The following is a 14690-nucleotide window of genomic DNA, read 5'->3' on the forward strand; positions in this document are numbered from 1 at the left end:
GAGAACGGAGCCTCTAGGAGCAGGTGCAACGCCCCCCCCTGCTCCTAGAGGCTAATTAGCATATTATAAAAGTTTTTTTTCTCAATAACGGCGGCACGCAGTGAGATGGCACTAATATAGATATGTTCAGCTGACATTAGCACATCACTAATGTCAGCCAGCTTAATACCCATTTTTCAGGTGACAGAAACCCTTTAACCCCTTAAGGACTTAGGACGTACTGGTACGCCATGTTTGCCTTAACGACCCAGGGCGTATCGGCACTTAACTTCAAAATTACATTGCGGCGGGGGTTAATCGCAACAGGATGTCCGCTGAATTCATTCAGCGGGCATCCTGTCACAACGCCGGGGAAGGGGTGTCATGTGACACACACACCCCATCCCCCCCCCCACATCGGCGATCGCAGCAAACCGCAGGTCAATTCAGACCTGCGGTTTTCGGTTTTACCTTATCTGGCGGGCGGCGGTGCCATCGGGTCCCCATGCGGCTGTAGGCATCTGCGCTGCCTTCCGGTGACGAGCCTGTGAGATCCAGCCCCCTGGATCTCACAGGCCAGAAGCATTATGAGTAATACACACAAAAATTACTCATACAGCCAATGCATTCCAATACAGAAGTACTGAAAGTAAAAAAAAAAGATAAAGTTTTCCACCCAAAAAATTAAGTTTCAAGTAAAAATAAACAAAAACGTCATTTTCCACAAATAAAGTTAAAAAAAAAGTTGACATATTAGGTATTGCCGTGTCCGTATCGACCGGCTCTATAAACATATCACATGACCTAACCCCTCAGATGAACACCGTAAAAAATAAAAACAGTGCTAAATAAACCAGTTTTTTGTCACCTTACACCACAAAAAGTACAACAGCAAGCGATCAAAAAGGTGTTTGCCCACCAAAATAGTACCAATCTAACCGTCACCTCATCCCGCAAAAAATGACCCCCTACCTGAGACAATCGCCCAAAAAAAAAAAAAAAACTATGGCTCAGAATATGGAGACACTAAAACATCTTTATTTGTTTTAAAAAAGCTGTTATTGTGTAAAACTTACATTTAAAAAAAAGTATACATATTAGGTATCGCCGCGTCCGTATAGACCGGCTCTATAAAAATATCACATGACCTAACCCCTCAGATGAACACCATAAAAAAGAAAAACTGTGCTAAATAAACCATTTTTTGTCACCTTACATCACAAAAAGTGTAATAGCAAGCAATCAAAAAGTCATATGCACCCCGAAATAGTGCCAATCAAACCGTCATCTCATCCCACAAAAAATGAGACCCTACCTAAGATAATCGCCCAAAAACTGAAAAAACTATGGCTCTCAGAATATGGAGACACTAAAACATGATTTTTTTTTGTTTCAAAAATGAAATTATTATGTAAAACTTACATTAAAAAAAAAGTATACATATTACGTATCGCCGCGTCCGTATAGACCGGCTCTATAAAAATATCACATGACCTAACTCCATAGGTGAATACCGTAAAAAATAAAAACTGTGCTAAATAAACCATTTTTTGTCACCTTACATCACAAAAAGTGTAATAGCAAGCGATCAAAAAGTCACACGTACCCCAAAATTGTGCCAATAAAACAGTCATCTCATCCCGCAAAAATCATACCCTACCCAAGGTAATCGCCCAAAGACTGAAAAAATTATGGCTCTCAGACTATGGAAACACTAAAATATGATTTTTTTTTTGCTTCAAAAATGAAATCATTGTGTAAAACTCACATAAATAAATAAAAGTATATATATTAGGTATCGCAACGTCCGTAATAACTTGCTCTATAAAAATATCACATGACCTAACTCCATAGGTGAATACCGTAAAAAAATAAAAATAAAAACGGTGTAAAAAAAGACTGTCACCTTACATCACAAAAAGTGTAATAGCAAGCGATCAAAAAGTCACACGCACCCCAAATTAATGCCAATGAAACGGTCATCTTATCCCATAAAAATCATACCCTACCCAAGGTAATCGCCCAAAAACTGAAAAAATTATGGCTATCAGACTATGGAAACACTAAAACATGATTTTTTTGTTTCAAAAAAGAAATCATTGTGTAAAACTTACATAAATAAAAAAAATATATACATATTAGGTATCGCCGCATCTGTGACAACCTGGCCTATAAAAAATATCACATAATCTAACCTGTCAGATGAATGTTGTAAATAACAAAAAATAAAAACGGTGCCAAAACAGCTATTTCTTGTTACCTTGCCTCACAAAAAGTATAATATAGAGCAACCAAAAATCATATGTACCCTAAACTAGTACCAACAATACTGCCACCCTATCAAGTAGTTTCTAAAATGGGGTCACTTTTTTGGAGTTTCTACTCTAGGGGCGCATCAGGGGGGCTTCAAATGGGACATGGTGTCAAAAAAAAAAGTCCAGCAAAATTTGCCTTCCAAAAGCCATATGGCATTCCTTTCCTTCTGCGCCCTGCCGTGTGCCCGTAGAGCAGTTTACGACCACATATGGGGTGTTTCTGTAAACTACAGAATCAGGGCCATAAATATTAAGTTTTGTTTGGCTGTTAACCCTTGCTTTGTTACTGGGAAAAATTGATTAAAATTGAAAATTTGCCCAAAAATTTCAATTCAGAAATTTCATCTCCATTTGCCAATAACTCTTGTGGAACACCTAAAGGGTTACCGACGTTTGTAAAATCTGTTTTTAATACCTTGAGGGGTGTAGTTTCTTAGATTGGGTCACTTTTATGGAGTTTCTACTCTAGGGTTGCATCAGGGGGGCTTCAAATTGGACATAAAACTGTCCAGCAAAATCTGCCTTCCAAAAACCGTATGGCATTCCTTTCCTTCTGCGCCCTGCCGTGTGCCTGTACAGCGGTTTACGACCACATATGGGGTGTTTCTGTAAACTACAGAATCGGGGCCATAAATATTGAGTTTGGTTTGGCTGTTAACCCTTGCTTTGTAACTGGAAAAAAATTATTAAAATGGAAAATCTGCCAAAAAAGTGAAATTTTGAAATTGTATCTCTATTTTCCATTAATTCTTGTGGAACACCTAAAGGGTTAACAACGTTTGTAAAAATCAGTTTTAAATACCTTGAGGGGTGTAGTTTCTTAGATGGGGTCACTTTTATGGAGTTTCTACTTTAGGGGTGCATCAGGGGGCTTCAAATTTTTGGTAAATTTAGTATTTTCTTTATAAATAAAAATGAATTTTTTTTTCTTCATTTTACCAGTGTCATGAAGTACAATATGCGACGAAAAAGCCTGGATAAGTCAAAGCGTTTTAAAGTTATCAGCACTTAAAATAACATTGGTCAGATTTGCAAAAAATGGGGCTGAGTCCTTAAGGGGTTAAAGGGAGTCTCACCAACTTTTCATGTTTTACACTGCTTACATTGCGTTTTTGCACACATACGATAATATCGGTACCTTTCTTGTTTTGGGCTGATTCTGTAAAGCTGCAAAAACGAGGTTATAATAGTATGCAAATGAGGCCCCACAATTGCCCAGGTGTTTTGCACACCTAACTCCTCCCCAGTATATCGTTTGGCCAGCCCTTTCATGATGTTACATCAACCTCTCCAGTTCCCGAGATCTCATGCAAGCACAGTTTAGCACTGGGCCCAGGCATGCGCACTCCCATAACCACATTGCCACTGCTGTCTCTTCCCGTTCCACCTCTTCCATCTTTGGCAATTTCGTGCCAGTAGCTACAAATGAAGCCGATGCCCTCGGAGTGCGTGTGCCCGGAGCCCAGTGGTGAACTGTGTACACACATCATGAAAGGGCTGTCCAGACGATACACTGCGGAGGAGTTAGGTGAGCAAAACGCAGAGGGGCCTGGGCACTTACAGCAAGAACGCTGCCCCTGGGCACTTGTGAGCCCTCATTTGCATACCATTATAACCTCGTTTCTACAGCTTTACAGATTTGGAGCAAAAGAAGAAAAGTACCGGTATTATTGTGTGTGCATGTGCATGTCCAAGAACACAATATAAGGGTAAAACATGAAAAGTTGGTGACAGACTCCCTTTAAACAAAAAATAAATTAAACTGGATTATGGACTGTATAGAAAATACCAACATAAAAAATAAAGGAGGTCATTTATGAGGATTTCTTAGTAGTCTTTCACCAATTTTGTTGCGGCCAAATCTGTGACTTCTTCCCCGCTCACCCCAGGTCTAAAAAAGGGGGCATGGCGGGGTCTAGAAACCTGAAAGGTAAGCCTCTCTTAGAAGCATAATGGAATGAATGTATAAGAGCAGATGCAGAGAAGTACAATATACCGGAAAGTGCCGCTTACAGGCCACAATGTACAACCAGCCATTTACGAATACCAAACTGATGTTATTGAAACATGCACTTGCAATAACCCTTTGATTTTTAAGATTTTTTGCTTACAACAGTTTTGTTCTTTTCATAAAATGGATACCTTTCCAACAAAAAAAACGCTCTGTTCACACTTTTCTGCCACGTTTCTACTGCGTTGTTGCACTATTCGGTCCAATAGAAAAAGGGAACCTGACAGACCTTTATGAGGGGACAAAATGTATTATAATATTTTTCATAATATGTGTCCCTAAATGGTTCAAAAGTAGCAAGACTACTAAGAAATTTTCATCTCCGGTAAGTGGAGTCCATAGATTTCCCTTTGTAGAATAACACGTTTCCCTTAAACTAATTCAGAACCAATTTGGGCCTTATACAAACACTGGGCGAGATTTATTAACCAGAATTTGGCGGAATTCTGGAACAATGTGGACCAAAAATCTGGTGGACATGCATTGGACAACATTTATTAATCTGTTTTAGATGCTTTTCTACCCTTACACTACTATATGGGCCCTAGTAGAGACCCGCGGGAGGTAAACCTCGATATTCAACCGGTCAGAGACCAGAAATCCATGTAGGGGCACTACTTATTGTAAATTAAAAGACATATACTTTATTAGATCATTATTAAAATAGTGGTTTCTAGTAAACCATGAACCCCACAACACTAAAACTCTCAGGTACTGCACTGGTTTCTAATCCCTTCAACATTGTAACATTGTAGCAAAAGACGTGTGAGTGGCTACTCATCATATATGCCGTTTGCAATGCCCTGAATGGAATATGTCCCTATAGGAGAGTATGAGTTGGCTAAACCTATCTCAATAAATCGTCTTGGGATTATGTATTTCTATCTCCAGGGTATTAACTCAAATATGCATTGCTTATTCACTGTATATTTCTTTCTTTCCAGCTAGGCTGTAAACGTGCACACACTTCCTCAAAAAAGCCACACTTGTTGTGAATTGGGTGATGGATATGTTTCCATATATTCAAGGACCAAAGCGCCAGTAGCCTGCCTAAAATGAAGCGCCTAACACTACTCCCCACCCGAGATGATTCGCTGTGATGCAACTTCGTCAGAGGTTCGGGGTATTAGTCTTAAGGTCCCTTTACATCGCCCGAGCATTGGGCAGATCATTGCTAACAAGCATTTGGAGGAACGCTTGTTAGCGATGATCTGCCGGTGTAAAGGTGCCGCCAATTACCCAATGAACGAGCGAAACGCTCATTCATCGGGTAATGGGATCTTTTATTTGGTCACTTAAATCATTGTTTGCTTGCAGCAGATTGTGGCATCTAAACAGCGTCTGCCGCCGTAAAACAATGAGTCTGTATGAGGATAAGCAATGGCATTAGCTATCACTCCTCCACATACTGTGGAGGAGATCTCTGCATGTAAATGGAGCGGTCTTCCTCACTGAGGAGCAGGCAAGGAACGCTGGGAAGGAACGCTTCCTTGGTGATGGTCGTCAATTGAGCAGTATAAAGGGGCCTTTACTTTTAGACAGTATTAGTAAATGTGGGCACTGTACCTACCACTTAACACACATACACGTCACACTCTTATATGGGCTTGGCATGTTACTGATAGGGCTTAAAGGGTTTTTAATGGAGGCCATGCAGTCTGCTCATTATCGCCAATGACTGACCATGAAGCTAATGAAAAAGCAGAAGAAAACCACATTGGCAAGTTGCGTTCCTACCTCCAGTGACCTGCAGAGTCCTATGTAATCAATGTAAGTTACCTTTCAAGAGATTGTGTCCTGTATTTAACTTTAAATTAATTAATTAATTAGCTGTAACTATGAAAAGTATTGTCAGTATAGACACTGTTTTGCAGGGAGAAAACGAATGAGTCAATAGAAATGGCATAGATTATGACAAGTAATGGAGATGTATTCAGTGTTATCTGTGTGCATGGTGCTGCTGTCATAAGGCTGTATTACACAGGCCAATATTTTGGCCGATAATCGCTAATGAGCGATCGTACGAACGCTCGTTAGCGATCATCTTGCAGTGTAATACTGCCGCCGTTTGCCTGATTAACGAGCAAATTCTGATTTTTAAGCATGCTTAAAAATCGGCAATTACATGCGGCAGATCGTGCTGTCTAATAGCCGACGGCAAACCACTAGACAGTTTGGGGACGAGTGATGGCATAGCGATCGCTGGATGTAATAGAAGAGTTCTCCTCTGCTAGCTAGCTAGTGATTGCTGGGAGGAAACAATTGCTTGCTGATCTGCCTATGTAATACAGGCTTTAGCCTTACATATGCCTCTAGCTGTACAAAAAAGATGTCATACCATGTCTGATTAATTTGTTCTGGGACAACCATTCTGTGTTGAAACCATTGTAACCTGAGTCCATTACTATGGTAAACTGGTCACTGGTTCCGAAACCCCCAAAATGCCATCCCAAGATAAGAAAAAATGAAAATTTAAAAAAAACAGACAGATAACTAAGGCTACTTTCACACTGGCGTTTTGGCTTTCCGTTTGTGAGATCCATCATGGGCTCTCACAAGCGGTCCAAAACAGATCAGTTTTGCCCTAATGAATTCTGAATGTAAAAGGATCCGCTCAGAATGCATCAGTTTGCCTCTGATCAGTCTCCATTCCGCTCTGGAGGCGGACACCAAAATGCTGCCTGCAGTGTTTTGCTGTCCGCTTGACGAAACTGAGCCAAACGGATCCGTCCTGGCACACAATGTAAGTCAATGGGACAGATCCGTTTTCTCTGACACAATCTGGCACAATAGAAAACAGATCCGTCTCCCATTGACTTTCAATGGAGTTCATTACGGATCCGTCTTGGCTATGTTACAGAGAATTCAAACGGATCCTTTAATGACGGATGCATGCGGTTGTATTATTGCAACGGATCCATTTTTGCAGATCCATGACGGATCAGCCCAAAACACAAGTGTGAAAGTTGCCTAAGACAGACAAAGCAAGTCCTAACATATGAGAGTGAGAAATAGAAGTTGGAGACTGTAAATCGCTTTCTATGAGAAAGAGAGGAGTTTCTTCAGGGTCCTGTATAGCACAACAGTGTACCAGGAAAATAAAACGGAGCCGCCGTCACCTGGTGCCTAGCACAGACAGAGTGCAGTACAGGACATGTAGTACCGCACTGTACTGTAAAGAGGAGCTACTAAACAACCAGTATAGGTGTTTTACCAGTGTAATGGACACATTGATTGGATGGATCTGAGGCATGTTGAGTCCACTGCAGTTTGAACGGAGTCTGTACATTAAAGGGTCTGGGCTGTATTAATCGCTGAATTCTGCCATTCGTTTCTAGGCTTGTTATTTTTTTAGTTTTTAAACGTAAATTTATTAAAAACAACCTATCCTATTGATTCCAAAAATACACAGCACACCTCTCAGCGCTTTGAAATGCAGTTTCAGTGGATGTTCAGTGGTTTGGGCTGTATTAATTGCAGAATTCTGCCATTCATTTCTATGGGAAATTTGTTTATTTTTAAATGCACATTTATTAAAAACTAGAAATCCGATCGACATCAAAAATACACAGCACACCTCTCACTGCCGGGAGCTTCAAAACACCGTTTGAGAGGAGTCTGAATGTTAAGAGGTTCGGGCTTGTATTAATTGCAGACTTCTGGAGAAGAATACAATATAAGAAGATGAGGCGGTGGATCCACAAAAGTTAAGTAGTGGCGCCGGCCTCAACATAAGTTCGGCAGATCCAATGCCGTTTCTAAATGTACAACAGCTTCCTAGCTGCCTTACATTCAGACCATTTTCTATGCCTAAAGGACGTTTGTGTGTCAATCTGCGCCAGAAATACGCCTAATATAATTACATCTTTGAAATCAGGGGTCTCATGGCTATACCAGTATTTTCTGGTGGTGACAGACTCTTCTTAATAGTTACTATCTGAATTGCAGATGATTTGCAGAATATACAAGGACAAGCATCACTGTTTGTTACTTTACAGTTGTCAGCTTTCTGGGACAGTTTAATGGCCTTACTGTCAATGTAATTCCAGAACTGTAAATTAAAAATGACAAACAGGAGATATGAAAATGGGAAAACATGCAGTGATGGAAATTCACTACAGAGTAACCAATTAAGTACTGTGCTAGTCACTCACAAAAACGGAGCACGCACAGAAACTTGCGGGAGTCCCATAGGAAAATAGAAAATAAAGATAATGCACTCCAAGTCTGATTTCATCATGCACTTGATAGGCCGTTCCCCCACCGCCTCTGTATTTTGCTATTAGCAATGAACAAGCTATTTACAGGCAACAGCTATAAGAACATCACAAAATGACTATTAAAAAGGGATTGTTTGTTTTATACAGCCTTTGTTCTATGCCCTAAGAGAGGTAGGTCACCTGTCCTGGGATCCCTGTATTACCTAAAGCTAAACCCACATATCTAGAGGTCTATAGATGCCCATAACAATAATGGCTACGTACTGATTTCAATGGTAGCATTTAGAGAATCTGAACACTGGAAAGCTGCAGTTTAAACTTCTGGTATATTAAAGAAAGAGTATCGGCTCATGCCCAGGCTTTGGCAACAGGTTGGTGGTTGACAAAAGCTTGGGATGGCCCAAAACACCTCCTTCATTAAGTCAAGAGCAGCCTGCAAGATCTGGATATCCTTGAAACTACATTGCATGGTTTGTCATCTCCATGATGACTGCATGAAAGACAGACAACCATCTGCTAAGTTTTTCTCTTATAATGATTTCAACTGGTTCAACATGAGCTCCCTCATCTTCCCTGCAGCACAGTCATTCCTTTACACTAAACTCATCTAAGGCTACTTTCACACTCGCGTTTGGTGCGGATCCGTCATGGATCTGCACAGACGGATCCATTCAGATAATACAACCGCATGCATCCGTTCAGAACGGATCCGTTTGTATTATCTTTAATATAGCCAAAATTGATCAGTTTTGAACACCATTGAAAGTCAATGTGGGACGGATCAGTTTTCTATTGCGCCATATTGTGTCATATTGGCTTAGTTTCGTCAGTCAGACACCAAAACGCTGCAAGCAGCGTTTTGGTGTCCGCCTTTCTAAAGCGGAATGGAGGCTGAACGGAGGCAAACTGATGCATTCTGAGCGGATCCTTATCCATTCAGGATGCATTAGGGCAAAACTGATCCGTTTTGGAACGGATATCACAAACTGAAAGCCAAAACGCCAGTGTGAAAGTAGCTTAAAACAAATGATCAAGCAACTTCCAATAGGCAGACTTTCTCCACAGAGATTAATTTTCAAAGGAAGTCTCAAAGGAAGCAGCTGTTGCTGGGTGATTCAATCATAAGAAGAAAGTCTTTTAAGGTGCCCATAAAGAAAATGGTTTTGTGAGATGTCTCCCTGGGGCTACTGCTAGAAGAGATAGAAGACGTATTATTAATATTGTTAAGCAAGCAAAGCAGGAAGGGGACGTGGATGTTCTTGTCCATCTAGGGACAAATGACCTGGCTTGCAATGAAGTGTCAGAGGTGAAAAAATCTTTTATCACACTTGGTAATGACGTACAGGATTTTGCATCCACCATTTCATTTTCTGAAGTTCTGCCTGTGCATAATGTTCAGAATGATAGGCAGAGGCGCATAAAGGAGTTCAACATATGGCTTGGTAAATGGTGTCAAGAGCAAGGATTTGGCTTTGTTTCTCATGATAGCTCTACTTGGAATAGAAAGGAACTGTACAAAAAAGATAATTTGCATCTTTCTCTCAAAGGAACAAATGTACTTAGTGAACAACTCCAAGAATTTGCGAAAGAGTATTTAAACTAGGAAGGGGGGGCAAAAGAGTGAAAATAAAAGAGTCCATTTGCCCCCCGAAACAATGCCAGAACAGGTCAGAAGCACAGAGGTTAAGAAATGATAAGCTCAGAGTCCTGTCTACAAATGCTCGCAGTTTAGGTAAAAAAATCAATGAACTTGATTCAATAATGGCATCTGAGAATGTAGATTTAGTGGCTGTTACGGAGACATGGTTTAATGAAAGAAATGACTGGGACATAACCATACCAGGGTACTCTTTATACAGAAGAGACAGAGAAGGCAAGAAAGGAGGAGGAGTGGCCCTGTATGTGAAAGATAGCATTAAATCTAACCTAATACAAGTTGGTGAGGCCAACATAGAGTCAGTTTGGGTTACGTTGCAGTTTGCTAACCATGCAGTAACTCGTGTAGGTGTGATATATAGACCACCTGGTCAAGTTAAAGAACTAGATGATCTACTAGTTGAAGAAATAGCTAAAATGACAATGAAAGGAGAAGTTATCATTATGGGAGATTTCAATCTCCCAGATATAAACTGGAAAACCAAAATAGCAAGTTCTACCAGGAGTACAGATATTCTAAATTCCCTACTGGGGTTATCTCTACAACAAGTGGTTGAGGAGCCAACCCGGAGGGAGGCCATTTTGGATTTGGTATTCACAAACGGGGATTCGGTATATGATGTCATTGTAGGCGAAACCTTGGGAACTAGTGATCACCAGTCAGTGTGGTTTAATATAAGAACTGTGAAAGAGTCCCACCACACAAAAACAAAAGTTTTAGATTTTAGAAAAACAGACTTTTCAAAAATGAAATTAGTCATAAATGAGTCCTTATCAGACTGGAACGGATTACATGGAGTCCAGGAGAAATGGGACTACTTAAAAGGTGCATTATTGAAGGCAACAGAAAATTGCATTAGACTTGTCAGTAAAAGCAAAAAAAGGAGGAGACCACTGTGGTACTCAGCAGAAGTGGCCCAAATCATTAAAAATAAAAAGCTAGCATTTTGTAATTATAAAAAAACCCAGAGCAATGAAGATAAGGAAATCTACAAGATTAGGCAGAGAGAGGCCAAGCAAGTTATAAGAACTTCTAAAGCGCAGGCAGAAGAAAAACTAGCTCAGTCTATGAAAAAAGGGGATAAGACATTCTTCAGATATATAAATGAAAAAAGGAAATTAAAACAAGGAATAACTAAATTAAAAACAAAGGACGGAAGGTATGTAGAAGAGAATAAAGGGCTAGCCGACTGCCTTAATGAATACTTCTGTTCAGTTTTTACAAAAGAAAAAGGAGAAGGACCTCCACTAGAAAGAATGACTAATAAATCGTTTGATGCATGTATCTTTACAGAGGAAGATGTTCTAAGTTTGCTGTCTAAGGTGAAGACAAATAAGTCACAGGGGCCTGATGAGATACACCCAAAATTATTAAAAGAGCTTAGTGGTGAGCTGGCAAAACCGTTAACAGATTTATTTAACCAATCATTAGTAACAGGAGTCGTCCCGGAAGATTGGAAATTGGCTAATGTCGTGCCCATTCACAAGAAAGGTAGTAGGGAGGAATCGAAAACTATAGACCAGTGAGTCTGACATCAATAGTAGGCAAATTAATGGAAACCCTATTAAAGGATAGGATTGTGGAACATCTAAAATCCCATGGATTGCAAGATGAAAAACATCATGGGTTTACTTCAGGGAGATCATGTCAAACAAATCTTATAGATTTTTTTGACTGGGTGAATAAAATAATAGACGGTGGAGGTGCAGTAGACATCGCATATCTAGATTTTAGTAAGGCTTTTGACACTGTCCCACATAGAAGACTTATCAATAAACTGCAGTCATTGAGCATGGACTCCCATATTGTTGAGTGGATTAGGCAGTGGCTGAGTGACAGACAGCAGAGGGTTGTAGTCAATGGAGAACATTCAAAACAAGGTCATGTTACCAGTGGGGTTCCACAGGGATCTGTACTGGGACCAATTTTGTTTAATATCTTCATAAGTGATATTGCAAAAAGCCTCGCTGGTAAGGTTTGTCTTTTTGCTGATGACACAAAGATAGGTAACAGGGTTGATGTTCCTGGAGGGAAACGCCAAATGGAAAAGGATTTAGGAAAACTAGAAGAATGGTCAGAACTCTGGAAACTGAAATTTAATGTGGATAAGTGCAAGATAATGCACCTGGGGCGTAAAAACCCAAGGGCAGAATATAGAATATTTGACACAGTCCTGACCTCAGTATCTGAGGAAAGGGATTTAGGAGTAATTATTTCAGAAGACAATGTAATAGAGCAGCACGAAATGCCAGCAGAATGCTTGGATGTATAGGGAGAGGTATAAGCAGTAGAAAGAGTGAAGTGCTTATGCCGCTGTACAGAACACTGGTGAGACCTCACTTGGAGTATTGTGCGCAGTACTGGAGGCCATATCTCCAGAAGGATATAGATACTCTAGAGAGAGTTCAGAGAAGAGCTACTAAATTAGTACATGGATTGCAGGATAAAACTTACCAGGAAAGGTTAAAGGACCTTAATATGTATAGCTTGGAAGAAAGAAGAGACAGAGGGGATATGATAGAAACTTTTAAATACATAAAGGGAATCAACTCGGTAAAGGAAGAGAGCATATTTAAAAGAAGAAAAACTACCACAAGAGGACACAGTTTTAAATTAGAGGGGCAAAGGTTTAAAAGTAATATAAGGAAGTATTACTTTACTGAGAGAGTAGTGGATGCATGGAATAGCCTTCCTGCAGAAGTGGTAGCTGCAAATACAGTGAAGGGGTTTAAGCATGCATGGGATAGGCACAAGGCCATCCTTCATATAAGATAGGGCCGGGGGCTATCCATAGTATTCAGTATATTGGGCAGACTAGATGGGCCAAATGGTTCTTATCTGCCGACACATTCTATGTTTCTATGTTTCAGGGACTGCCAACGTGACCAGTATCTGTCCATAAAAGGGGCTGTCCAGGATTTTTCTACAGATGGCCTACGCTCAGGAAAGAACTCAAAAATCATCATCACATGAAAGAGGAGAGGAGGCAGCGCCTCGTGTGTAGAACCTTACAGTAATAAGTGTTAGAAAATACACTGATTATGCTTACCGACTGGGGTTGTGATGGGTCACAACGCCTCCGAATTGTTTTGCTGGATATTACCCGTCCAGCTTACGGGAAAAAAAACTGCGTCTGCTGCCCTGGTCTGTGTCCCTTGCCGTTACAACAGTTAGCGGGATAAGGATACATGCAGTAAAAAAAAGAAAATTCAGACCATTCTTGGTGGCGCTGATGCAGAAGAAGCTCAATACTCCAATGTTACCAATAAAAGGTAATCTTTTATTCAAAGGTCTACGCGTTTCAGGGGCAAACAGCCCCCTTCATCAGGACAATAAAATTATTACCTAATAATTTTATTGTCCTGATGAAGGGGGCTGTTTGCCCCTGAAACGCGTAGACCTTTGAATAAAAGATTACCTTTTATTGGTAACATTGGAGTATTGAGCTTCTTCTGCATCAGCGCCACCAAGAATGGTCTGAATTTTCTTTTTTTACTATAAAAATCATCATCAGGAATACAGCACCAAGTTCCACCTCCTGGTTAGGCCTCATGAACACAACTGTAGCAGGTCCATGCCCATATTGCGGCCCGAAAAACAGTGGGTGCGCAATATACAGGGATCAGCTGTGTGACACTGTGTGCGCACCATATCAAGGATGTGGACCTATTCACTTGAATGGGTCTGCAATCTGGGAGATCCGGTGCGGAACAGAGGCACGGATCAGAAGCACTACGGAGTGCCTCCGCGCTGCATAAAAAATATTGCAGCTGTAAGTGCCATTAAAAAAGAAAAAACTGACAAAACAGAAATGAACACAATATCATAATACATTACCTGACATGTTTGCGTGACTTGTTCCAAGAGCCTGCAAGATTAGCTGAAGTTCCCGCACAGCTGCTGCAGCTTCAAGTCCACAAGTCATATCAGGTTCCATTACAATTTCCATAAGTCCAATTCCTGTCAGGAAAAACATAAGTCTCAGTAATGTAATTGACTTTCCCTAAAATGAAGGTTCCCCCCCCATTGGGCCATTCTAAACTACAAAATGTTAGGCTAATGTTCGGGGCCAACTTTGTCACCTCAATGTTGAACCTAAAGGAAAGCAGACTTGAAACTAGATAGCTTAGGGATTCTGTCACCTCGTTTTAGGTTATAGAGACGCGGACATGCACGGCTAGATTGCCGCTAGCATGTCCACAATATACCGGTCCTATAGGGCTGTGTCCTTTTATTTTGTTAAAAAAATTATTTTAGAGATATGTAAATGAGCCTTGTAAGGTGCCCAAGGGGCTGTACGAACCTTCTTGGTGCCCAGCCACGCCCCCCTGTGAATGAGCCTAGCACCACCTATGTGCTCCAAATCTCCTCCTTTCGACAGTTAGATTGCCGTAATCTTGCGATGCGCGAGCTCGCACATGCGCAGTTCCTTCCCTGAGGATGATGCCAGCACAGGGAAGGAACACTATACCGGCACTGCGCATGTGCGAGCTCGGGCATCCCGAGAT

The 14690-nt window shown here is 40.8% G+C and overlaps 1 protein-coding gene across 2 annotated transcripts in view; it reads right to left on the minus strand.

The window, feature by feature from the left end:
* The window catches only part of GATB (glutamyl-tRNA amidotransferase subunit B), a 248921-nt gene that overhangs the window by 102444 nt on the left and 131787 nt on the right, over positions 1-14690 (minus strand). For both annotated transcript variants that reach the window (XM_040418542.1, XM_040418541.1), the window contains one exon: positions 14020-14142. In XM_040418542.1, the coding sequence (XP_040274476.1) occupies positions 14020-14142 (123 nt within the window). The remainder of the gene's footprint in view (positions 1-14019; positions 14143-14690) is intronic.

Source organism: Bufo bufo, chromosome 2 (genome assembly GCF_905171765.1).
Source record: "Bufo bufo chromosome 2, aBufBuf1.1, whole genome shotgun sequence".
Classification (NCBI taxonomy): domain Eukaryota; kingdom Metazoa; phylum Chordata; class Amphibia; order Anura; family Bufonidae; genus Bufo; species Bufo bufo.